At 61.5% G+C, this 25628-nt stretch overlaps 1 protein-coding gene across 1 annotated transcript in view; it reads right to left on the reverse strand.

The window, feature by feature from the left end:
• ABCB6 (ATP binding cassette subfamily B member 6 (LAN blood group)) overlaps positions 1–20201 on the reverse strand; it is a 29350-nt gene extending 9149 nt beyond the window's left edge. Inside the window, 15 exon segments of the mRNA XM_075069811.1 lie at positions 340–427; positions 2012–2075; positions 2627–2703; positions 2913–3038; positions 3375–3440; positions 4086–4195; positions 4611–4732; positions 5239–5329; positions 5332–5359; positions 5362–5407; positions 5844–5859; positions 7089–7181; positions 9825–10014; positions 17205–17342; positions 19580–20201. Coding sequence (XP_074925912.1) covers positions 340–427; positions 2012–2075; positions 2627–2703; positions 2913–3038; positions 3375–3440; positions 4086–4195; positions 4611–4732; positions 5239–5329; positions 5332–5359; positions 5362–5407; positions 5844–5859; positions 7089–7181; positions 9825–10014; positions 17205–17342; positions 19580–20095 — 1771 coding nt within the window. The 5' untranslated portion in view covers positions 20096–20201.
• Between the last annotated feature and the right edge of the window lie 5427 nt (positions 20202–25628).

Here is a 25628-nt window from a genome sequence, read left to right on the forward strand (position 1 = left end):
CCAGCCCTGTACCCGCCCTATGCTCCCTCCACCATAGACACCCCAGCCCTGTACTCGCCCTATGCTCCCTACTCCCTCCACCCCGCACACTCCAGCCCTGTACCCGCCCTATGCTACCTCCTCCCTCCACCCCACACACTCCAGCCCTGTACCCGCCCTATGCTCCCTCCTCCCTCCACCCCACACACCCCAGCCCTTCACCTGCCCCACGTCCCAGCTCTGTACTCGCCCCATGCCCTATCCCCACTCCCTACTCCTGATCCCTGTTCCCATCCATCTCCATTGCACCCTGTAGTTCCTGACCCACCCCCAATCCCCGTGCTGGCTCCACGTCCCCCTACCCATCCATGTAGCTGAAGTGCACGTTCTCAAACTCAATGCGCCCTGAGTGGAAGCAAAGGTCCCCTGCATTCACCTGGTCCTTCACCTGTGGGACAGAGACACACAGCCTCACAGCCCTGACCCTCCCGGGGGCCGGCTCCTGCACAGTCGCTCCCCGGATGCAGTGTAGGGAAGGGAGCGCAGAGCGGACCCCATACTATAGCTCCGTGCCCTGCCCTAACCCTGGCCCCCGGGGCCCCAGTTAGAGCAAACGGACCAGCGCAGGGGAACCAGAGCCCCAGGTGGAGCCAGAGTAGCTGCCTGAACATGTGCAGGGGTGATGGCTGGGGGGAGTCACCCTCATCTCCTGTGGAGAGGAGCAGCTGATCTGCTGGGGGTGGGGCACCCACCTCCTGGGGGTGGAGCTGAGGGCAGGGGGTGTGGCAGATGTGGCCCCTCCTGGGAACAGAGGGTAAGGGGTGGGGCACCCACCTCCTAGTGGAGAAGCTGGGTCAGGGGGTAGGGCAGTGGCGTGGCCCCTCTTGGGGGTGGAGCTGAGGGCAGGGGGCAGGGCGCCCACCTCCCAGGGGAGAAGCTGGGGGCAGGGGGCATGGCCCCTCCTGGGGGCGGAGCTGAGGGCGGGTGTGTCATAAACAGATAGCTAAGGGTTAATGTTTCTTTCACCTGTAAAGGGTTAACAAAGGGAACCAAACACCTGACCAGAGGACCAATCAGGAAACTGGATTTTTCAAAGCCAGGGAGGGAATTTTGGGGGTCTGAGTCTTTTGTCTGTCTCTCGGCTATGAGAAGCTTCTTTCTATCTTCTAATCTTCTGTTTCCAAATTGTAAGTACAGGTAGAAAAACAATATAGGCTTTTGTGTTATTTTGGGTGTATTTACATGTGTGTAGCTTGCTGGAATGTTTCAAATTGGATATCTTTTTGAATCAGACTGTTTATTCATATTTTTCTTATACCTTATAAGCATAGCCTGTATTGTCACCTGATGCAGGATTATTATTCTAGTCACTGTCTTTCTTTCTTTTGTATTATAAAAGTTTTCTTTTTCAAGAGACTTGTTTGAGTTTTCTCTCGCTGGTAGGCTAAGGAACAGAAAGGGTTGAGGGAATTCTCTTCTTATGTGTTAGATCTACGGAGGGTGAAACTTCTGCAGGCACCACTGGAATTGGGGTGGGTGCGGGGTGTGAGAGATAGAATCTTTTCTGTTTCCTTGTAGTTGGGTTTGTCTCTTTGTTTGGCAATAGAGAGACATGCTTCTTCTTGGTAATGTGATGTAAAGAGAGATTGCATCACGTACTCCCAAGTTAGCCCAGAGAGGAAAGTCTGGGGTGGCGAGGAGCTAGAGGTTGAAGGGACTTTCTGGTCTTGTTTATTTCCGCTTTGCGGTAAGACTCAGGCTTCTTGAGTCTGTTTATTTTCCTCCAGGGGAAGGTTTCGGGAGGACCACGAGTTCTCTCATAATCTCCTGAATTATGGTGTCTGATGGCTTCCGGTACGATCAAAGCTAGCTTGGTGAATTAAGCTTTGGTTGTTTGTTGTTTTAGAAGGTTCATGCTGCTTCCAGATTTGAAGCTGGTAATTAAGCTTAGAAGGGTTCATGCTAGCTTCTCAGGTTATGAACGCTAAGGTTCAAATCGGAGTAGGAAAGCTACGACGGGGGGGGCACCCACCTCTTGCTCCTCGTTGAAGAGCTCGAACATGTTTTCCATGTCGATGAAGGAGCTCTGGATCATCCTGCAGGCGGAGGACATGGCAGGTGAAGATGGGACAGGGGGCCACCGCCCCACTCAGCCCAGCTGTTCCCACCCCCATGGCGCAGGGAGGGGGGAGCTACCTTGGTCACACCTCAAGGGGGATTTCACCAGCAAAGTGCCAGCAGCAACAGGGGGGACTGGGCAGACCAGTGGCCTGATCCAGTGCAGCAGGAGGCGGAGCCACAGCCTAGATGGACCAATGGCCTGATCTGCCACATGGGGCGGAGCTACCATGCTAGTTGGCCCAATGGCCTGATCCAGCGCAGCAAGGGGCGGAGCTACCAGACTAGCTGGCCCAATGGCCTGACCCAGTGCAGCAAGGGGCGGGGCTACGATGCTAGTTGGCCCAATGGTCTGATCCAGCGCAGCAAGGGGCGGAGCTACCAGGCTAGCTGGCTCAATGGCCTGATCCAGAGCAGCAAGGGGCGGGGCTACAGGCTAGCTGGCCCAATGGGCTGATCGAGTGCAGCAAGGGGCGGGGCTAGAGGCTAGAGGCTAGCTGGGTGGGGGTTTCTCCCACGCTGGCGTTACCTGTAGTAGGTGCCGAACCAGTTGAGCGGCGTGTAGAGCTGGATGATGTACGTGCCAAACAGGACAAAGTCCCCCACCTGGCAGAGATGGGGAGAGACGCCCATCAGAGCTGGAGCCGGGGCCCCCAACCCTGGCTCCTCCAGGCCGGCAGGGGTCAGGGGCACCCAGCTGGGGTGCAGCAGTGGGGGCTGGGGCAGAGCTGACCAGGGGCATCTCTGTCTGCAGGGACCTCGCGGCCCAAAACATGCCGGGGCATCTGGGGGGCATGGGCTAGCGCCAGGCTCACCTGGAACGTCTTCTCAGTCACAAAGTAGGCGCAGAGCAGGGACCCGGCCAGCAGCCCCAGGCCGATGATCAGGTTCTGGGTCTGGTTCAGCAGGGCCAGCGAGGCGTTGACCTTCCACTCCGAGACCTGCCAGGGGGCGGTGGGAGGGAGTGTCAGGGCCCCCCCTCCCCCCAGAGCCACATCCCCAGCAATAGGCATGCCCCATGCTCAACCCACTGGTCCCCCAGTGCCCCCTACACCTCTGAGCTGAATTTGCCCCCCCTGCAATGTATCTGCTGGAAACCCCATGGGGGTGCAGGTGGCTGAGGCTCCTCTTGCAGGGCTGCCCCCCTGCAACGCAACACAGAGGGGCAGGCTGAGGTCATGCTTAGCCCCCTGGGGCTGCCAACTGCCCATCCCCCAGTGCAGGCCAGTGAGGGGAGCTAGGCACAGGGATGGGTGCCCCTCCCAGCCCCCCAGCACCTGGTACTTCAGGATGGCATCATTGAATCGATTCACTTCATAGCTCTCTGCGTTGTAATACTTCACCTGGAACACACGGAGCCTGGACTCAGCACCCGCATCCATCTCCCACCCACCCACCGCTCCCTGCTGGGCTCACGTCCCTGTGCCCCCTCCCGGGAGACTGCCCAGCCCCCGGCTGAGAACTGGCCCCCACACCTCAGCACCAGCCTCCCACCCCTGGAGACTGCCCAACACCCCCCCGGCTGAGAACCGGCCCCCCACGCCTCAGCACCAGCCTCCCACCCCTGGAGACTGCCCAACCCCCCCGGCTGAGAACCAGCCCCCCATGCCTCAGCACCAGCCTCCTGCGCACCCACCGCTCCCTGTCCCCCCACCCTGGAGACTGCCCAGCCCCCGGCTGAGAACCAGCCCCCCATGCCTCAGCACCAGCCTCCTGCGCACCCACCGCTCCCTGTCCCCCCTCCCTGGAGACTGCCCAACCCCCCCTGGCTGAGAACCGGCCCCCCATGCCTCAGCACCAGCCTCCCGCCCTCCCTCCCTGGAGACTGCCCAGCCCTGGCTCCCCACCTGCCCCCAGGGCTCAGCACCTCCACACTCTCTTCCCCACGCTCCCTCCCGGGAGAGCCGCCCCCATGCCCCCGGAGCCCCCCCACTCAGCAGCTCAGCCCCCGAGCGGATCTCCCCAAGGCCCCGCCCGCGGGTCGGTACCGTCTCAAAGTTGAGCAGCGAGTCCACGGCCCGGGCCTTGGCCTCGTTGTCGCGGGAGTTCATGTCCCGCCGGTACTTGGTTCTCCACTCTGTGATGATGATGGTCAGGGCTACAGAGGGGGGGTGTCACATAGCACTGGGTCCTGCCGCACGGCCCCTCAGCCGCTGCTCCCCCAGATCTGCGCACCAGGGCCACCGAGTGCAGGTGGGGCAGGGATCCCAGCACAACCATCCCGGGCAGCACCCCCGCTGCCCTCCCCAAGCAGCTCAGGGCCCCCTCGCTGCCCTCCCTGTCCTGCCAGGCCGAGAAGCACAGTCCCCCTCCCACCGGGCCCCCGCTGCCCTCCCCGTCCCGCCGGGCCAAGAAGCACAGCCCCCCCCACTGCCCTTCCCCCTCCCGCCAGGCTGAGCAGCTCAGGGCCCCCCCGCTGCCCTCCTCGTCCCACCAGGCTGAGAGCACAATCCCCCCACGCTGCCCTTCCCCCGCCCACCGGGCCGAGCAGCGCCGGGCCCCCCCGCACGCACTCAGGTAGAGGCTCATGCAGACGAAGATGATGAGCCCGAACCAGAGGCTGAAGGCCGAGCTGAAGTAGATGATGCCAATGACGATGTCAGCGATGGTGGGGAAGATGCTGAAGATGATGTAGCTGTGGGGGGGGCGGGGGGGACAGGAAGGGTCAGGTCAGCCCAGGGTCACCCTGCCCTGTCCATCCCTACCCCCTTCTCCCCACCGCCCCGGGCCACCCCCCACCTCCTCTGGCCGCGCCCATCCCCCCACCCTGTACCCACCTCCCCCCCCGCCCCATGGCCGCTTGTCCTTACCCCTCACACCTTCTGCCCTCCCATTGCCCCCTGTCCACCCCCCGCCTCCTCACAGCCCTGCCCACTCCACACCCTCATCCCACCCCTACAGTCCCTCTGCCTTGCCCATTCTCCCCTTTCCTCCACCCTGACCCACCCTCACCCCCATCCTTTCTCTTCTGTCCCAAGCTCCTGCCCCACCGTATCCCCTTTCTCCCCCCCAGCCAGTTCGCCCCGCTGCCTGGTACTGTGTGACCCTTCTGGCGGGGAGGGGGCTTTGTCGAGTGAGGCCGCAGGAAGTTCCCCCTAGCTGGCCGGACCCCTTCGGGGTAGGTCCCACCCCCCGCAGTACTGACAGCTGTTGACACTGGCTGCTTGCCCCTGTCCACGCTGGCAGCACCTCGCCCGTCTTCGCCCCAGGTGCCAGCGCAGGGACAGGCCTGCAGGTGGGCGAAGAGACGCACCTGGAGCCTGCCGCGTTGGTGAACTGCTGCACCGATCGCAAGGAAGTGCGCAGGTTGCTAGAATCGAAGCGGATGGAGCCCACTGCGTAAGAATGACGCACAGTGATCAGCAGAACCTCCCCCACCCTTACTGCCCAGCGGTGGTACGCCCAGCGCCCCACGGCGGTGAGGGGTACTGTGTGCACCACGAACTGCCCCATGGCTAGGCCTGGGGCGCTCCCGCCCCAGCCCAAGTGCCCTAGGGGCCCTGGAAATTCTAGAATCACAGAATCTCAGGGTTGGAAGGGACCTCAGGATGGATCTATGTCCAACCGCCCTGCTCCAAACGCGGACCAACCCAACTAAATCATCCCAGCCAGGGCTTGTCAGCCTGATCCCTTAACACCTTAAGGAAGTGAAGATTCCACCACCTCCTGGGAACCCATTCCAGTGCTTCCACCCTCCTAGGAAATAGTGTTTCCTAATATCCAACCTAACCTTCCCCACTTGCAACTTGAGACCATTGCTGCCTTGTTCTTCTTCTGCTGCTACTGAGAAGCAGTCCAGAACCTTCCTCTCTGGAGAACCCCTTTCAGGTAGTCCAAAAGCAAGCTGATCAAATGCCCCTCCTCATTCTTCTCTTCTGCCAGACTAACTAAAGCCCTCTGTTCCCTCAGCCTCTCCTCTTAAGTCACTGCTGCTCCGCCCGCTAATCAGTTTTGTTGTCTCCGCTGGACTCTTTCCAATTTTTCACTCATCTCCCTCTTGTTGTGTATGGGCCCAAAACGGACACAGTACTCCAGATGAGGCCTCACGTGCCAAATAAGGGGAATGATCATGTCCCTGGATTCTGCTATTTAATGTCCCTACTTTATAACAGCCCACAATGCCGTTAGCCCTCTTCTGCAACCAAGGGCCATGCTTTGACTCCTATCTCCTGCTTTCGCCACTGATACCCCTAATGGTCCTTTTCTGCAGAACTGCTTGTCCTAGCATTCGGTCTCCTTAGTCTTTGTAGCGTTGCATGTGGGATTCTCCGTCCTACGTGCATGACTCTGCACTTTTGTCCTTGTAGAGTAGAACCCTCATCACGGTTTTCCTTTGGGCCATCTCTAATTTGGTCTAACGTCCCTCTGTATTCCTAGCCCTCCCTCCAGCACCTGGTTTCTATCCACTCCTCCCCAGATTAGTGTTATCTGCAAACTTGTGAGGGTACAGTTCCACACTGTCCTCAAACTCGTTAAGATCTATTGAGACAAAACCGTCCCCAGGACCGACCCTTGGGGCACTCTGCTTGATACCGGCTGCCAACTAGACATGGAGCTGTTGATCGCTACCCGTTGAGCCCGATGCCTAGACGCCAGCCCCAAACCCTGGCACCCAAGGGGAACTAGGCCAAAGCAGGGAGGGGCTGGGCACGGGCTGGCTAATCTGCTCCCTCTGCTGGCCTGTTCCAGAGAATGCCCCAAGCCCCCTGCTGCCCTCCAGCGTGCCCCCATCTCTGCGCCCAGCACTGCCCACACCCCTGCCATAGCAGCCCCAGTCTGGGCATGAGAGTGCCCCCAGGACTGCCCGAGGGACCGCCCCCTGCCAGGTCCAGAGGGCTGGGGGGCCCAGCTGGGGATCGTCCCTGGCTAGGGGGTTAAGGACGAATTGAGTGCAGGGTACTGTCCGCTACCCTCCCATGGGACAGCATCTCCACCAGCCCCACCCCACCCAGCTCGGAGCCCCCCAGGCCCAGCCCCAAGGCAGGTCCTACCGGCGCCTCCACCCTGCAGGAACTTCAGGAACACGTAGGTGCAGATGGTCCAGGCGACCGTGTGCCAGGCAGTGCCCTCCGTCAGCTCGTTTACTGGGGAGATGGGAGACCCAGATCAGAGCACTGGGGGCGGGGGCGGCTGGCAGCACTTCCCTGCAGCCGAGCAAGGGAGCTGGGGCCTGTGTGGCACCCCAACCCCCATGCCGTTCCTCCCCCAGCTTCTCATGGTGCTGGTCCCCCCCACATGCCAGGGTGCCACTGCCCAGCCGGCGCCCTTCCGCTAGCACCCCGCCAGCTCCTGGGGCAGGAGCCTGGCTCAGTGGTGCTAGAGAGAACATGGCCCACGCCCCCGACCACCAGGCAGCACCACCCAGCACTGAACTGCAGCCTCTTCTGGGGTGGGACATGACAGCGGCGGTGAGGTTAGGCCAAGTGAAGGCGAGTCCTGGGCCCCTCGGCACTGTGGCAGGCCAAAGGGGACACTGGGGCCAACTGTGACCCTGGGGAAAGGGCCCCAGGCTGGGCAGTGAATGCAAGGGGCCCATGGGGGGCCCTGACAGACCGTGGCCCCTAGCACCATATGGGGGAACTGCCCCAGAGAATTCCCCCCAAGCGCCTCACCCCCTGCAGCCTGAGGAGGCAGCTCGGGCAGAGCACAGGGCAGGCTGGGGGGCAGGAGGGGTCTGGCGTGTGTGGGTTCGTTATCATGGAGCAAAGCTAATATCACTGGGGCAGGGAGGGCATTCACCAGGGCAGCTATGGGGGAGAGGAGGGCTGCCCCCCAATGCCCAGCCCTGCCCACCAACTCTGCCCCCCTAGCCCAGGCCCTAGCCCTGCCCCCCACCTTCTACCCAGGGTACTCGTTCCCCACCAATGAGAAATGTGTCAGTACATACCCAGCCCCTCTCCCATCACTCCCCCCTTTCTTTGCCCCCCCAACTAGCTCCCCGGCCCCATTTTAAGGTAGCTGCAGAGCCTGGCGGGTGGCAGGGGCCTGGAGTGCAGACAAAGGGGCCTTGTTCCTGGCTTGGGCTTTGTCCGCCTGAGATGGGGAGCGGGCTGCCCTAATCCTAACTGACAGAGGGGGGGCCCTTGCAGGGGGGGGCGCACTGCTTCCCACTGCTCAGAGATGGACCCCTCACCCCCCAGTCGCTCCTCTGTCTGGCCGCCTGAGCCTGGGGACAGGCAGGGACACCCGCTGCCGGCTCCATGTGGGGAGAGGTCGGGGTGCCTGCCCCACTGCACGTAACCCGGTGCCTGGTGAGAACACAGGGGTGGCCAGAGGAGGCCTGCAGCGGGGCAGCCAAGTACCGGGGCCGGGCAATCTGGGGCCAAGCTCTGCCCAACCCCCGGGGAGCACCCCCAAGTGGGGCCATGGGGCCCCGGCCAGCGCAGGGCAGGGCTGGGATGCATCCCAGGGCCACGGGTGGGATGGGGAAACGAGACTGCAGCCTCTGGCCTGGGGCTGATGGGAGGCTCGAGAGCAGCATCCTCCCTGCCCCCCAGTAGCAGGGGGAGAAGGGGGGCAGGCATTTTGTATGCAGGCCATGGGCTGCTCCCCCCCATTCAGACCCCCCATTATCCGTCCCAGAGCCTCCAGCCAGCACTGCTTAGCGACGCCTTTGTAAGTCTAGAAGTCAAGGCTGAAAGGCAGACACCAGGGCCGGCCTCTCCCATTCTCGATGCCTGACCTAGTGCCGAGAGCTGGCGCCTGGGCCGCCCGCCGGGGCCTGGGAACCTGGCACACAGCAGCCCCAGCCAGCCCCAGCAGCAACAAAGGAAGGGGCCCTGCGCTCCGCCAGCCCCAGCCCCACTGGCTGGCTCTGGCAGCGAGCCGGCCAGGGACTCCCACCTTCCAGCCCAGCCCAGATTGAAGCCACTCAGAGCAGCACGAAGTGTGGAGCCCGGAGCCCATCAGCCCACCGAGTCAGGGCGTCAGGTCCAGCATCCTGCTTCCCTGAGCCCCCTGCAATTGCCACTGGACTCAGACCTGTCCTTCGCCTCCTGTGCAACGTCGCTGTTATTCTGCTACTGTGCCCCACCCCAGAGGTGGCTGCATCTCAGCGCTGGGTGAGGGATCCCTGTGTGACAAGTAAGTTGGGTGCCTGCGAGATGGACGCACCAGAGAAGCAGCACATGATCGAGGGTGCAGAAGGCAGGTCCCTTCTCAGCCCCAGGAAACACTCTCCTGCCAGGCCGGGTTTGAGACTCCAGACCCCAAAGCTGCTGCCTCCGTCCCACAAGGCCCCTGCTGTGACCCCCCGAGCTGGCTAGGCTGGGCCTCAGGGGCTGTCCCGGGCTGGACGCAGGGCAGGGACTGAGCTACACCTCCCAGTGCCGCAGTGGATCCTGGCTGGCCTTCGGCTGAGGGCAGCCTGCCCCCCAAACACCGGCTCATCCCAGCCCCCCTATAAAGCCCCATAGGGGAGCACCCCCTGGTGGAGAAGCCCAGGCATTGCCCAATACATGCAGCAGCTCCCCTCCACACAGGGCCTCCACCCAGGGGGCTGCAGACAGAGCATGGGCCACGGGAACCAGTGGGTCCTGGGGCAAGGTGGGGGGGGGCGGTCCCCTGGGCCTGGCCACCAAGCTTCAGCCACTTCTCCCACACCTGTTTCCCAGCAGCCCGTAGCTCCACACAGCTGTCTGCCAGAGGGGGTCACTGGACAGCGCCAGAGCCGTGCCAACCTGCCCTGGGGGCGTGACCCCTTCCCCTCGCTCCCCGACGGGCCTCACCGATGTTCTTGTAGTAGATGGGCACGAAGACGTTGATGACGCGCTCCAGCCCCATCAGCATCATGCAGAACAGCACCAGGCCCTGCAGCAGGTGGCTGCCCCGCGGCCACACGTACTGCACCAGCAGCCGCAACTTCCGGCCCAAATCCTTCCAGGTGGAGTGGCTGCTGCGGTCTCCTGCCAGGAGGGGCTGCGACAGAGAAAGGGGGTGAGGAGGGGTGTGTGCCCAGGGGGATCCGTCCCTTCACCTCCCGCCCCAGAGCAGCACGAGTCACTAAGGGACGGGGGATACCTGGGCAGGGGGCAAAAACTCCCAGCCCTGGGGTGCTGAACCCATTGCGCATGGGGTGACCCTGGCACTGGGGTGTGGAGTGAATGGGGCACTGGGGTGTGGGGTGACCCTGGCATTGGGGTGTGGGGTGAACGGGGCACTGGGGTGTTGGGTGAACCTGTTATCAGGGTGAACAGGGCACTGGGGCATGGGGTGACCCTGGCACTGGGGTGTGGGGTGACCCTGGCACTGGGGTGTGGGGTGAATGGGGCACTGGGGTGTTGGGTAAACCTGTTACCAGGGTGAACAGGGCACTAAGGCATGGTGTGACCCTGGCACTGGGGTGTGGGGTGACCCTGGCATGGGACACAGGGGAGCAGATGCTCCTAGGTCTTAGAGGAGGCCAAAGCGTGAGTCCTGCTGCTCGTATGGGGCAGTGGGGACATGGGAGGAACCCCGGCACAGGTGCACAGCACCCTGGGCTTGTGGGAGGGGAGATGGGGGGAGGTCCTGACCTCAGGAGTGCAGACCGTGCTGTGCTCAGGCTTGGGGGAGACCAGAGGCCTGATCCCTGACCCCAGGGTTCCGATCCCGCAGCGCCAGGGCAGGGAGCCAGAGTCCGGCTGCCTCCCGCTGCGCCAAAGTGACCCACAGCCTGCTGGCAACGCGGCCCTGGCAGCTCACACCCCCTGCCAAGGGACAGGCCAGCAGGGACACCGCAGAGCCAGCAGCACCATCTGCTGGCAGCTTCACTCCTTGGTCAAACCCATTCTTTGCTGGGTCACGTTTGCACACTAGATCCAGACCCTGCCAGGGTCATCCCTGGGCTGGGGAGGGCGAATGCTGGAGTGGGGCGGGGCCCATGCCCGGGAACTGCGGTGGCAGGATCAGGGCCACGGCTGCCTTCCCCCCTTGCTGCTGGGGCAGCCCCAGGGTAGGAGAGACGAGGTGGCCACAGGAAGCCCTTCTCGACCCAAGGCCTGTGGGTGGAAGGCGCCTGCTGTCGTGGGACAGACGCACCCTCTGCTTCCCTCTTTGGGATGGAGGAACAGCCTGGCGGAGCTCGGCAGTGGGCACCTGGCACCAGCAGGCGCGGGGCCAAGGCAAGAGATTCCCTCCCCCTGTCGCCTGCTCACTTCTGTCCAGTGGGCTCCAGCCCACAGCTCTGGGGTGGTGGTGTCCACCCCCGTCCCGGACCCCAATCCTGGGACTGAAATGTGAAGAGCTCCATTCCCACCATGGTTCCTCCTCCAGAGCCTGAGCCTGAGCCCTGGGGCCTGGCAGAGCCTTTGGGCAGGGCTGGGCTGGGGGCTTGTGACGCAGCAGGGAGAGGGGAGTGCCAGCCTGGGAAGGTTGCAGCGGAGTTTTGCTGGGACTGGCTGCACTGGGGATGGGAGACTTTCCTTGAGGGAAGATACCTGAGCCCGTAACATGAGAACCCAGGACGGGGGTTGGAGCCAGGTGACACCTTTGCCCAGGGAAACTGGACAAAGGTTGGGGGGCAGCTGAGTGAGATTCTGGAAGGAGTTTCAGTTTGGACCTGGCTGGGTAAATGGAGGGAGGGCCCAGACAGGGTCTGGTCTTTCTGCCTCCCCAAGATGGACCCGGCTGAGGGGTCCCGTTCTCTGTACCTACAAGCTCTGTTTTAGACCATGTGCCTGTCATCTAATAAACCTCTGTTTTACTGGCTGGCTCAGAGTCACGTCTGACTGCAAGGTGGGGGTGCAGGATCCTCTGGCTGCCCCAGGACCTCACCTGGGCGGACTCGCTGTGGGAAGCACATGGAGGGGCAGAGGATGCTGAATGCTCCAAGGTCAGACCCAGGAGGTGAAGCCGTGTGAGCTTCTTGCCCTGGAGACAGTCTGCTCCAAAGGATAGGAGGCTCCCCAAAGTCCTGCCTGGCTTTGTGGGGAGCAGTTCCAGAGCATCGCCCGGGGACTCCGTGACAGGGGGCTACTCAGGAGCAATGGGACAAACTGGCCAGTAGGACCCGCAGCTGGACACGGGGAGATGGCTTCTGGTCGGCGGAGGGAGGTTCTGGGACAGCCTCCCCTTGGAGCAGCGGGGGCCACCTGTCTGGTTTGAAGATGGAGCGTGATGCGTGTCTGAGTGGGCTGACCTGTCAGCTGCAAGAGCAGCAGCTGGACTCGATGGTCCAAGGGGTCCCATCCAGGCCTGCGTCCCCCTAGTCCCCATCCTAGGCATGGGGACGGACAGTACTGAGGCAAGTCCCAGGGTCCGGTCCTGATCTCCATGGGCCGTGCCCAGGGATCTGGGCTGGAGACCACAGATACAGCCTCCTGGGCCCCACAGCCGTTCTGCTCTCATCTGGGCAGGGGACAGCGGGCCAGACCTCAGGGCCGGACCCGGGCCATGGGAGGAACTCATTGGAACTACGGCTCACCCCAGCCCTTCCCACTACAAACATCCTGCAGTGGGAACCTTTCAAAAGCAAACCCTCCCAAAACAACCCCCCGGCTCCCTCAGCGCTCCCCTGGGCCAGGGGCGAGCGAGAGAATAGGCCACCGGGGCCAGGCGAGAGACAGGACAGGGCAGGGCAGCTCCCGCTGGGCCCGACTCCCTGTGGCCCACTCGGTGGCTCTGTCCCCTCTGTACAATGGGGCATAGCTGGCCGGCCTCCCAGGCCTGGTGTGGGGCTGAAGATGCCCATTTTCAAGGGGGATGGGGCCCAGTAAGGACTGGGACAGGCGCCAGTCGCAGGGTTTAATGCACAGCGGGAAGGCACCGGATGCTGGTGACGGGGGTGGGCAAGAACTGTCCGAACAGAACAGCGGGTGGGTGGATGAGCCCCAGGGGGTGGGCAGGGGGCTCAGACAGAGACCTGAACGCCTGTCCTGAAGGAACACGGCCCTCGAAGGGATGAGGAATGTCTGGGTGGGGAATGGAGACAGTCTGACCTGGGGGGACGGGCCCTCCCCTGTCTCAGCCCATCACAAACTTCTCCAGCTCCATCATCATCCCAGGCAGGGCATCTGCCCCCCACTCCTCTTGGAGGGCTGGGGTGGGGGCACCTTGCTCCATGCTTTGGGGGTGCAGAGCCCATCACACCAAGACATGGGCGAGCGGGGGTCAGTAATGCATACTGAACTCCCAGGCGACGGGGGCCTTAGAAGAGATTACACATACCAGGGTGCAGCAAAGCCCCCCCCCCCCCCCCCGCCCTCTGACCAGAGCTAGGTGGCTTAATGGCAAAGCCCCTTCCCTCCTGGCATGATGGAGGGGTGCCGTCAAATCTGAGCAGTGCTGCAACCCCCCTTTGCAGTCCTTCAGTGCCCATGGACACCGGACACTCCTCGCCCCAGGGAGAAGTGGAGCAGGGGGCACCAGGCACCCCCCAGGAGAAGTGAGGGCTGGAGCCAGGCTTTGGGTGCTTCCTGGGGAAGTGAAGGTCTGGGCGTGGGGCAGTGTGGACGGAGTGTGACGTGGAGGGCAGGCTGCAGGGCTGGAGGTGGGGCAGCAGCAGGTGAGTGAGTGTGGGGCTGGTGGGGAGCAGGAAGGGAGTGAGTGTGAGGCTGGGGGCAGGGTTGGGCGTGGGGCAGCAGAAGGGGAGTGAGTGGGAAGCTGGGGGTGGGGCTGGACATGGGGCAGCAGGAGGGGAGTGAGTAGGGGGCTGGGCGCAGGGTTGGGGGGCAGCAGGAGGGGAGTTAGTAGGTAGTGAGTGGAGAGCTGGGGGCAGGGTGCAGGGCTAGGTGTGGGGCAGCAGGAGAGGAGTGAGTGGGGGGCTGGGGGCAGGGCTGGGTGTGGGGCAGCAGGAGGGGAGTTAGTAGGGAGTGAGTGGAGAGCTGGGGGCAGGGTGCAGGGCTGGGTGTGGGGCAGCAGGGGGGGAGTGAGTGGGAAGCTGGGGGCGGGGCTGGGCGTGGGGCAGCAGGAGGGGAGTGAGTGGGGAGCTGGGGGCGGGGCTGGGCGTGGGGCAGCAGGAGGGGAGTGAGTGGGGAGCTGGGGGCGGGGCTGGGCGTGGGGCAGCAGGAGGGGAGTGAGTGGGGAGCTGGGGGCGGGGCTGGGCGTGGGGCAGCAGGAGGGGAGTGAGTGGGGAGCTGGGGGCGGGGCTGGGCGTGGGGCAGCAGGAGGGGAGTGAGTGGGGAGCTGGGGGCGGGGCTGGGCGTGGGGCAGCAGGAGGGGAGTGAGTGGGGAGCTGGGGGCGGGGCTGGGCGTGGGGCAGCAGGAGGGGAGTGAGTGGGGAGCTGGGGGCAGGATGCAGGGCTGGGCGTGGGGCAGCAGGAGGGGAGTGTGTGGGGTGCCACAGGGCTATAACACGGCATGCAGACCTCTGGGCTCTGCGATGTGCCCGATGCCAACACTGTGGTCTACAGCCACACAGCCGCGGCCCGCTGACCCGGGCCAGCCGTGGGGCTGAGTGCCGTGTGGACGTGCCCTAGTGAAGGGTCAGCCAGGTTCAGCTAGCAGCTTGATGCCCAGCGCCATTGGCTGGGGGACAGAAGCACCAGCTGTGCACTGAAGCTGGCGCGATTCATGCCCTCAGGAGGGAGCTGCAGCCGGATGGCAAGGCCGGGTGACCGGGACACTCTCAGAACCATGAGAGGTGGCTGTCAGCAGCCCCAATCCCCGTCCTGCAGGGTCCAACTGCCCCCAAAGCCTGGGGCTGGGTGGGGTTCCGCACCCAGGGCAAGTTCAACTCAGTCCAGGCTGGGCTGTGACATCGTTGACATGAACTGGGACCGTATAGATCATTGTTGCAACCAAGGTCCTATAGCAGCACCAACTCTTGTACAAAGGAGGTCGGGTCAGGTGTCTACAGGAGGTTACGATTCGCTGGTTCTGATGCTCTGTATCCTCTTTGCAGCTGAAGTTACGACTAGTGGCTCTGTACTTGTATCTCAGCGTGTTTGATTCTAAGTAGCCTCAGTGAAGCATTTGGGCAGCTTCTTGAGAAGGGACAATTCTCAGTCAGTGCCCAACCAAGAAACACTTAACTGACAACGGACCTTGGGAGACGCCAACCCACATCAGAGCTTCCCTGGGAACGTTCAAACTAACATGGAAACACTGGCCTCGGCCTGCAAACTGAGCCATGCAGGGACATGTGACTTGCCCATGTGACTCCAACCTCCATCCTGTTGCTGTGATTTTCCACAGTAAGAACAAAGGGGGGCGGGGTCCTTCCACATGGCAGAGGATATAAAAGGCCCTGGAAACCCCTGGAAAAGGCCCTGAAAACTTTGTCTTCAATCCTGCTTCTGACGTCTGGAGGACTTTGCTACAATGGAAGCTCTGAACAAAGGACTGAAGGACCCATCTGTGACGTTATGAGTGTAATGTAATATCTCATTGAAAGATGACAGGGCCAGAAAGAATTAATTAACTGACCTGACCCATGGGTGAACCTTAAAAACTAGTTAGCAAGATCTGTAAATGAACAGAGCTTTGAAATGCAAGTCTGCATTGTTAGAGGTAGAAGGGGAGGTGTTTGCTCAGGTCTTGGGATGCCAGCAAACCAGTTTTGTCTATTGCTATAGTTTTAATTCAAAGATCAAAACAGGAATATTAGCATTTAAGATGATACTTGAGTGAAATGGTATTATTGTCTCTGTGTCTCTTTGAAGGTTGTGGTGACCTGTATCTGACTGTTCAATGGATAAATTACTCTGTGCTAGTTGCCAGGATGTTTGGGAGAAGGAGTTAAGCCCATTGTTTTCTCAGGCCAAAAGGCTGCTGGAAACGTATAAGAACCCTGGGACATGATCCTTCTTCATCTCAGATCTGCTTTGGGTTTCAAGAGGGGGAAACCTTAAGCCACAAGGACTGAGATCCCCAGTCATTCACTGGAGTAACCCTGAATATGGACATTGGACTATAACCTATGGACTATTTCTCAGAGGACTTTTGGCTACTACAAGCTCATCTCTGCTATGTATCTGAACCTCAAGAATTGAATTCAAGTCTATACATGTATTAATCTTTTAACTAACATTCTCTTTTCTTTTCTAATAATTTTAGCTTAATCAATAAGAATTGGCTATAACCGTGTATTGTGGGTAAGATCTAAGTTATAATTGAACCTGGGTATGTGGCTGATCCTTTGGGATTGGAAGAACCTTTTCTTTTCTATGATGAAGTAAGATTTTCAGAAATCATCATCATATGTTTGACAGGTGTGTCTGGACGGAGACCTGAGGCTGGACACTTTAAGGGAACTGCGTGGTTTAAACTTTTAAGTAACCAGTGAAGTACTATAGAAGCTGTTTTGTGCTGGTTGTTAAATCTAAGTAGTGGAATAACCACCAGTGTTTGGGATTTGTCTGCCCTGTTTTGTTTGCAGTTCACCCTGATTGAGTGACCTCAGCTGGCTTCCATGGGCAGCACCGTCACACCATCCCAGCTGGGATGTTTGTACTCCAGAGACTTGCCTGGCTTAGATCAGCAGTGATCCCATCAAGCCTGAACTAAGAACTTTGCCATAACTGTATGTATCTGAGCCCCTTTAACCAATTTTAACTCATCTCTATTTCTTTTTATGAATAAACCTTTAGATTGTAAAGGGTTGGCAACAGCGTGATTTGTGGGTAAGATCTGATGTGTCTATTGACCTCAGTCTGGGGCTTGGTCCTCTGGGATTGGGAGAACCTTTTCTTTTCCTGGGGTGTTGGTTTTCATAACCATTCATCCCCAGGACGGGTGGCACTGGTGATGATACTGGGAGACTGGAGTGTCTAAGGGAATTGCTTGTGTGACTTGTGGTTAGCCAGTGGGGTGAGACCGAAGTCCTCTCTGTTTGGCTGGTTTGGTTTGCCTCAGTAGTGAAGGACCCCCAGCCTTGGGCTATGACTGCCCTGCTCTAAGCAATTTGTCCTGAATTGATACTCTCAGTTGTGTCTCGCCAAAGGCCGCTTTGTTATAAGAGCTCCTCCTTCTGGCCTGCTCAGCCCACACCCTAGATCCTCCTCGCCTCACAGAGCTGCTCCCACCTCCCTTGCGTCCAAGTAGGGCACTGAGGCACCACCCTAGTGAGCCAGTAGGACCCACTGAACCCTTTCCCAGCAGGACTGACACCTCACAAACCACTGCGATAACCCAACACTGCCCTGTTGTGGTGACACCCCCCAACCCCCGCGAGGGACAGAGGGACTCACCTGCCTGTTCTCCACATCGCGCTCATCCTCGTTCACCAGCAGCATGTAGGGCTTGTGCGGCAGCCCAGGGGCCTTCATCCCCAGCACGAAGAGGGTGAAGGTGCAGACATATCGCAGCACCCACAGACTGAACTGCACCTGCGAGGGACCCACAGATCAGCCACTTGCACCCCCGAGATCCCAGCCCCCCCGCAGGAGGGAGCCCTCAGCTTCGAGCCAGCGAGCTGGAGAACAGGGCCGGGGCTCAGAGACAAGCGGGCCCCGGCAGTGCCAGGAGGGGGAAGGGCCCAGGTGTGTGGACAAAGGCAGGATGCTTGGCTGGGCTGGGCCGGGCCTGCGTGGATGGGCTCAGACTGGGGGATGTCTCGGGGCGGCAGGCCCACGAACCAGGTGGGAGGGAGCCGGAGCCCAAACGTTCCTGCCGCTGGCCGCTCTGGCCTCATCCGAGCCTCCGCTGCCCTGTGCCAACTCGCGGCCTTCCCCAGGCTGGCTGTAGGGCACTAGGGAAGGCGTGGCGCTGCCGACGCCGGGGCACGGATCCGGCAAAGCGCCAACGTCTCTGACCACAGCCTGCGCTCGCTGGGCAGAGCTGACAGGCCAAGCAGGAGGGCTGGGGCCAGAGGCTCAGCACTGGAGGCCATGTGGGCTGCCCCGAGGGGAGTGGGACCCTTGGGACCTGGTGCACTGACGGATCCTCCCACGGACTCTTCAATGGCCGGGGATCCTCGGGATCCAGGACCGTGGGTCCCGCTGAGGACCAGACCCCAGAGGGCACCAAGCCATGGGGGATGGGGGCTCATGCCACGTCCTGGCAGCTTCCCCTCCAGCTAGTCTCTCCCCTCTGTGTCTGGTGAGGTCTGGGAGCTCCAGGATCTGGGGCGCTGAGCAGTCACCTTTCTCCCAGCGCAGAGAGGGGCCCCACGGCCCAGGCTGGGGGGAGCCGTCCTGCTCCAGCCAGGGGTGGGGGAGCTTGGCCAGCTGGAGCTCTAGGATGAGGCTGGCGGCTCCTCTCGCCTAGGAACTGGTACCCCTAGCACCCTGCAGCAGGGGACTCCACAGCTGCCCCGATGACTCCCCCTCCATGGCTGCCAGGTGAGACTGGGGGAGAGGAGCCAGGGTCCCACCCCAGGAGGAGCTGTGGGGAGTGAGGGGCCCCTAGATGAGATATTGGAGCTGGGTTGAAGGGGAGGGGTATTTAAGCCCCCCCTTCCCCTGGGAGCTACCCCCCATCTGCGCAGTGGAACCAAAGAGGGACAGGACAGATATCCCAACCCATGGGGGGGGCAGGGCCTGGGGGTTCAATGCTGTGTGACTGATCCCAGGAGTAGGATGAGCTCCCTGCAGGGAAGGGGCCCCCACATCCAGTCCTGGGGACCCAGAATGCAGACACCCTCCCCGCCCCCCCCCCCCACCAGTGACTCAGCAGGACACAGCCAGTGGGAGCCCTGCCCGCCCCCCACATGCCCTGCTGCCGGCTCCACCCCACCGTGACTCAGCAGGACACAGCCAGTGGAACGCCCTGCCCGCCCCCCATGTGCCTGCCCCGCTGCCGGCTCCACCCCACCGTGACTCAGCAGGAATCCCAGGGCCCGGCAGGGGGAGAGAAATGGGGAGAGAAACGGGGGCTGCCTCTCCCCAGGGTACCCGGCAGCTGCAGGGTAAATGCCCTGGAGGGGGAGGCAGAGATGGGGGGGATTCCAGGGGGCTGAATTATGAACAATACAGACTGGAGAGCAGGACAGACTCCCCAACCGGGAGGCGGGTCTGCTGGGCCTGTCCCCATGGGAAGGGCCGGGGCCCTGGTGTTCGGGGGACTCCAATCCAAGCCGGGCACTGCCCTGGGCGTATGCTGGAGTCAGACTCCAATTAACTAGTTAAGGGGCCACGTCTCACGGGAGCTAGTGCTCGTAGAGCCACCCCCAGCTGCCCTCCCCACGGCTGGGCACTGGCAGTGACTGGCACAACCAGTCCAGTGCCACTGCACCCAGCTGCCTGGTGGACAGCCCTGGTAATGGGGGAGGGGCATCTGAGAGCAGCCCCCAAGCTCTCACTGCAGGGCTGCCTGGGGAAGGGGGGTCAGAGGCAGCCAGCCTGGCAGATGGGGGATCCTTCGGGCTCCAGTGCCCTGGCGTTAGGGGCTGGACCAGCCAACACCAGTGACATCTATGGGGCCAAGTGGGGCTCCAGACCCCTGGGCAGCAGGTCTCGGGGGGTGCAATCGATGAGCTAACCCAGGGCGTGGCGGCCGGACCCTGCTCAGGCTGTGGGGAAGCTTCCTGTCTCTACCTAAAGAGGGACTGGGGTGCACCCAGCAACAGCCCCAAGCCCCCCACTCCGGGCTCCACCAACCCTCCATGCCTTGCCCCCCGACCTACCTTCTGAGGGGTGTCTCCCAGGGACCACCACCAGAGGGGGCTCCTCCAGGACACCAGGGCCAGGTTCTCGGCGGCAAAGGCCAGCGCCCAGAAGAGCAGCAGGACAGTGCCGTGGCCTCTGGTCCTGTCCTGTGCCAGCACCCGGGTGTGCTCCAACTGCAGGAGGCTGAGGGTGCAGCCCCAGCTCCCAGCCGAGAGGCAGCCGTACAGCAGCGCGTAGCCGTACAGTGGGCCCGCAGCCAGCACCTGCCACAGGAGGGTGCCGAGGGGCTGCACCGCCAGCAGCAGTGAGAGCAGCACCTGCGCGTGGTAGAGGCGCGAGCGGGGGATGTGCTTGGGCTCCATGGCACGGCCGAAGCGGGCGTAGCAGGCGTACTGCAGGGCGCCCAGCAGGAGGCAGACACTCAGCAGCACCGTGGGCACCAGCGTGAAGTAGAAACAGGGGGAGAACCCATGCTGCGTCCATGGCTGGGAGATGGTGCCGTTCCCCGGGCAGTAACTCCCCACCATCACCATCCTGCCGGGCAAGAGGCTGCGGAGACACAACGGCACAGACACAACCGCTCAGCAGGGGTCTGGCACCGACATGAGCTGCTATGCACCAATGCATGCTGGCACGGCTGGGCACAGACACGTGTGTGTGAGCACCCATGCACCAATGCATGCTGGCACAGCTGGGCACCCACACACTGAGGTGTGCAAATACACACTGACAGCTATGCAGACACACGCATGTGAGCGCCCATGCACCAATGCATGTTGGCACAGCTGGGCACAGACATGCGTGTGAGCACCCACGCACTGAGGTGTGCAAATACACACTGACAGCTGTGCAGACACATGCGTGTGAGCGCCCTTGCACCAATAATAAATAATAATAACTGGAGCTAGACCCATCTCCTAGAACTGGAAGGGACCTTGAAAGGTCATTGAGGCCAGCCCCTGCCTTCACTAGCAGGACCAAATACTGATTTTTGCCCCAGATCCCTAAGTGACCCCCTCAAGGATTGAACTCACAACCCTGGGTTTAGCAGGCCAATGCTCACACCACTGAGCTATCCCTCCCCCCATAATGCATGCTGGCACGGCTGGGCACAGACATGCATATGAGCACCAAGGTGTGCAAATACAAACTGACAGCTGTGCTGACACGTGTGTGAGCGCCTATGCACCAATGCATGCTGGCACAGCTGGGCACAGACAGGCATGTGAGCACCCACGCACCAAGGTGTGCCCACACTGACGGCTGTGCAGACACATGCATGAGTGCCCATGCACCAATGCGTGCAGACACATGCATGAGAGCACCCACACCGAGGTGTGTAAATACACACTGACAGCTGCGCATAGACGTGTGTGAGCACCCATGCATGCACTGACGTGCAAATATACACTCGTGGCTGTGCATAGACACCCACATGTGAGCACCCATGTACTGAGATGTGCAAATACTGACACAGCTGTGCAGACACACGAGCGTGAGCACTCACATGCACGCTCACACGCAGACAATGATATTCTATTCTACGTAGCTTCTCCTACCACTCTCATCACCCAGCAACTCAGCCCCCAGGAAGACCGGCTCTGTCAAGAGTGGAATGCAAAGGCAGGCGTGCACAGCACAACGGATTAGCAATCCAGCGCTGCAACCACTCAGCCATCTTGTCTGACGGGTGTGCAAATGCACACACAGACATGTGCAAATACAGGGCCACAAGCCCATGCGTGTGCACAGACTCTTGCACTACATGTTCAAATCCCCAAGCCAGTGCCCTGGCACACGCGTGGAGGGACACAGTCCCCTGGGTCTCCCTGCCCCCAGCCTCCTGGGGAGATTATGGCCTGGGCCCGTCTGAAAGCTGCGGTTCTCAGCAGCCCTCCTTGGACACAGCGCGGGCCTGGTCTGGCCCTGCACCAGCTCAAACACTGCTGGGCTGCAGGCAGGGATGGGGGTGGTAATCACAGGGGCATGCCCCTCAGGGGGCTATAAACCAGCATGGCCCCCCAGGAGATGAGCTCTGTGTCTCCAGAGGCCAGGCCTTGCACTTCTCGGAGGCCAAGGCTGAGCAGTGGCCATTCCTCCAGTGGCCCCAGCCAGACAGTGGGCCCATGCTAGCCATGCCGGGTGGGGGCAGGGGCCTGTGTTCCCCAGTGCAGCCGCACTGCCCTCTGGGTCCGTATCCCATCATTCTCTGCCCAGCGCCCCAGAGCAATGGCTCCAGGGAGGCCCTGGAACGAGGCCAGTTCACTCAAGCAATTAACTCAAAACAAATTAATTAAAAAAACAAATTGCGATTCCTCGCAGTGTGAAACAGTAGGCTGCCCATCGAAATGGATATAAATGTTTGTGGATTTTCTACATTTTCAAGTGTATTGAATGCAATGACCAGGCAGAACACACAACGCACTGGGCTCACTTTAGATTATTAATTTTGAGTGCAACTATTTGCACTGTAATAAAGACCATCAAAGAAACTGTATTTTTCAGTTCACCTCCTACAAGTCCTGTCCTGAGATCTCTTTGGCCTGAAAGTGCAACTTACAAATGTGGACTTATCTTTGTTCCATAACCGCTCTGTAAAACCTCCGAGCCTGCAAGTCCACTCAGTCCAACTTCTTGTTCAGCCAATTGCTCAGACAAACACTCTGGTCACAGTGTCCCCTGAACGTGAGCCCAGGTGTTCGCATGGCACCGTTGTAGCTGGCGTTGCGAGATATTTACATGCTAGATGCGCTAAACATTCGTAGGCCCCTTTGTGCTTCGACTTGCAGATCGCACTCGCCTCTGTTTAAGGTTTTTTGCAGATCGCACTCACCTTTGTTTAAGGTTTTTACAGTGCAACTATTTGTAACGAAAACCAACACCATGAAGTGAGCCCTGTACCCTTTGTATCCTGCGCTGTCCTTGAAATCGAAATCCTGGACAATACAAACAGCGACGAATATTTATAATCATTCGAGCAAAGCTGGGATCACTCACGATTCATTTTGTAATCGTTTGACAGCCTTAGCTGAAACAATCAAACCAAGCTGGCAGCGGATGCAGGACGCAGCTGCCTGCAGGGAGAACACCCCCGTCCTCCTCAACCCCCCCCAGCCCCACATGGGGGGGACCGGACCTCTCGCCTCCCCCGTCCTCCTCAACGCCCCCCAGCCCCACATGGGGGGGACCGGACCCCTCGCCTCCCCCGTCCTCCTCAACCCCCCCCCAGCCCCACATGGGGGGGACCGGACCCCTCGCCTCCCCATGGCCCCGGCCCCACTCACCTGGCCCGCTCGGACTCTCTGCCCAGCTGCGCACACGCTGCGGCCCTGCCGGCTCCCGCCGGGTCCTAGAGCCCGCACGGAGCCTGGCCTGGCGTAAGGACCCCGCCGGGGCCCCCTGAGCTCCCCTGCAGCCTCTGCCCAGACACCCGGGACCTGATCCCCTCGTGCCCCGTCCCCGGGGCCCCCCGAGCTCCCCTGCAGCCTCTGCCCAGACACCCCGGGACCTGATCCCCATGTGCCCCGTCCCCGGGGCCCCCCGAGCTCCCCTGCAGCCTCTGCCCAGACACCCGGGACCTGATCCCCTCGTGCCCCGTCCCCGGGGCCCCCCGAGCTCCCCTGCAGCCTCTGCCCAGACACCCCGGGACCTGATCCCCATGTGCCCCGTCCCCGGGGCCCCCCGAGCTCCCCTGCAGCCTCTGCCCAGACACCCGGGACCTGATCCCCTCGTGCCCCGTCCCCGGGGCCCCCCGAGCTCCCCTGCAGCCTCTGCCCAGACACCCCGGGACCTGATCCCCATGTGCCCCGTCCCCGGGGCCCCCCGAGCTCCCCTGCAGCCTCTGCCCAGACACCCGGGACCTGATCCCCTCGTGCCCCGTCCCCGGGGCCCCCCGAGCTCCCCTGCAGCCTCTGCCCAGACACCCCCGGACCTGATCCCCCACATGCTCCATCCCTGGGACCCCCCAAGCCTTCCTGCACCCCCTGCCCAGACACCCCGGGACTTGATCCCCCATGTGCCTCATACCCGGGGCCCCCCAAGATCCCCTGCAGCCTCTGCCCAGACACCCCCAGACCTGATCCCCATGTGCCCCATCCCTGGGACCCCCCGAGTCTCCCTGCACCCTCTGCCCAGACACTCCCGGACCTGATCCCCCCACATGCCCCATCCCCGGGACCCCCCAAGTTCCTCTGCAGCCTCTGCCCAGACACCCCGGGACCTGATCCCCCACATGCCCCATCCCCGGGACTTCCCGAGCCTCCCTGCAGCCTCTGCCCAGACACCCCTGGACCTGATCCCCACGTGCCAAGTTTGCAATGGCTTCAGTGGCTCCATGGAGCCGGGCCTATGCTCAGAAGGGGCCCCGGCCTGCTCTGCTTGCACTGCTCCCCTAGACCCTGCTGCCCCCCCCAAACCTCCTTGCAGCCTCTGCCCAGACACCCTGGGACCTGATCCCCCACGTGCTCAGTGGTATCAGCATTGGCCTGCTAAACCCAGGGTTGTGAGTTCAGTCTTTGAGGGGGCCGCTTAGGGATCTGGGGCAAAATCAGTACTTGGTCCTGCTAGTGAAGGCAGGGGCAGGGGGCTGGACTCAATGACCTTTCAAGGTCCCTTCCAGTTCTAGGTGATAGTATATATGCCCTGTCCTCAGGACCACCTGAACCTCCCTGCAGCCTCTGCCCAGGCACCCCCAGACCTGATCCCCCATGTGCCCTGTCTCCAGGACCCCCCGAGCCTCCCTGCAGCCTCTGCCCTGATCCCCCCAGGCCCCCACATTCCCCGTAATGGAGAGTCCATGCAAACAGTGCCTGGGGACATGACCATGGATGGCCACCCTTAACAGGAGACAGAGGAGGGGCCAGAGCACTGGCCTGGGAACTTGAACAAAGACAGGGCAGGATGCACTGCTGGCTGGGCTCTGGGATAACCCAAATGGACCAGAGGCTGTAACCTTCTCGTGTCCAGGCTCCCTGGGCTGGTCCAGGTGACTAATCACCCGCCTGTCGGTCTGCACTGGCTGCGTGTCCCTGCAGATGCTGGTGGAGGGGGCGCTGCCCCCCAAGATGGTACAAGTCTCTCTCAGGTGGACTTCAGCTACGCCAGGTCCCAGCTTGTCAGGCTCCTGCTTCCAAGGCCCCATGACTATGGCTGGGGCTCCCAGAGCCGCTCACGTGAGCCTGGGGGTAGGATGTTCTCCGGGAGCCCTGCCCAGGAACTGCCTCTTCTCGGAGCCCATTTCCAGGGCAGTGGGGCCCCGTGCACAGTGTGTTTGTTCAGCCAGGCTTGGGCCCAGTGCAGCGGCTTCGCTTTCCTCAGTGTCTGAGCTATGGGGCTGCCCACAAGCCGTGTGCTCAGCTGGCCCCGCTCCTGGTGCTCTGTGGGTGTTTGAGCTGCAGGTGGGGCCTTCGGCCCCACAGATCTTTGCCTATACCACTCCCAAATCCCTGAGCAAGGCTGAGGTGGCCCCCAGCCCACCAGGAGAGCCAGGCCCAGGCGTGGGGGGCAACACACAGCAGATGCCTGGGCTCTGTCCTAGCGCTGTCAGAGCAAGGCTCACAGCACCTCGTAACTACTAGTGAACTGAGCCTCGCAACCCATCGGGCTGAGCAAGGATCTCCAGCCCATTGCACAGATGGGGAAACTGAGGCACAGAGTGGGGGGAAGGGGGCCAAGCTCACTCAGAAAGCCAGTGGCAGAGCCAGGAATAGAACCCTGTGTGATGGAGTAGGGGCTGTCTGTGTGGGGAACGGGAAGGAGTAGAGACTGTGTGGGGAACGGGAAAGCAGGGGATGTCTGTAGGTAAGGGACAGGTGCTCAGCCTGTAATCCGACCTCGGCAGGGGGGAGGGGAGAGCTCCTGGGCGGAGGAGAGCCGGCGGGAGAACAGGCAGGACAGTTTGGGTTTGGGGCTGTGGGCAGAATTCAGGGGATCCTAGCTGGGATCCAAGCACCCTGAACCCCCAGAAGGACTCAGTGGAGGGGTCCTGACTGTGCCTGCAAGCTCTGCTGTAACCTGTGTTCCTGTTGTCCAATAAACCTTCTGTTTTACTGGCTGGATAAAAGTCAC

The sequence above is a fragment of the Chelonoidis abingdonii genome, chromosome 10 (assembly GCF_003597395.2).
Source record: "Chelonoidis abingdonii isolate Lonesome George chromosome 10, CheloAbing_2.0, whole genome shotgun sequence".
Taxonomy (NCBI): Eukaryota; Metazoa; Chordata; order Testudines; family Testudinidae; genus Chelonoidis; species Chelonoidis abingdonii.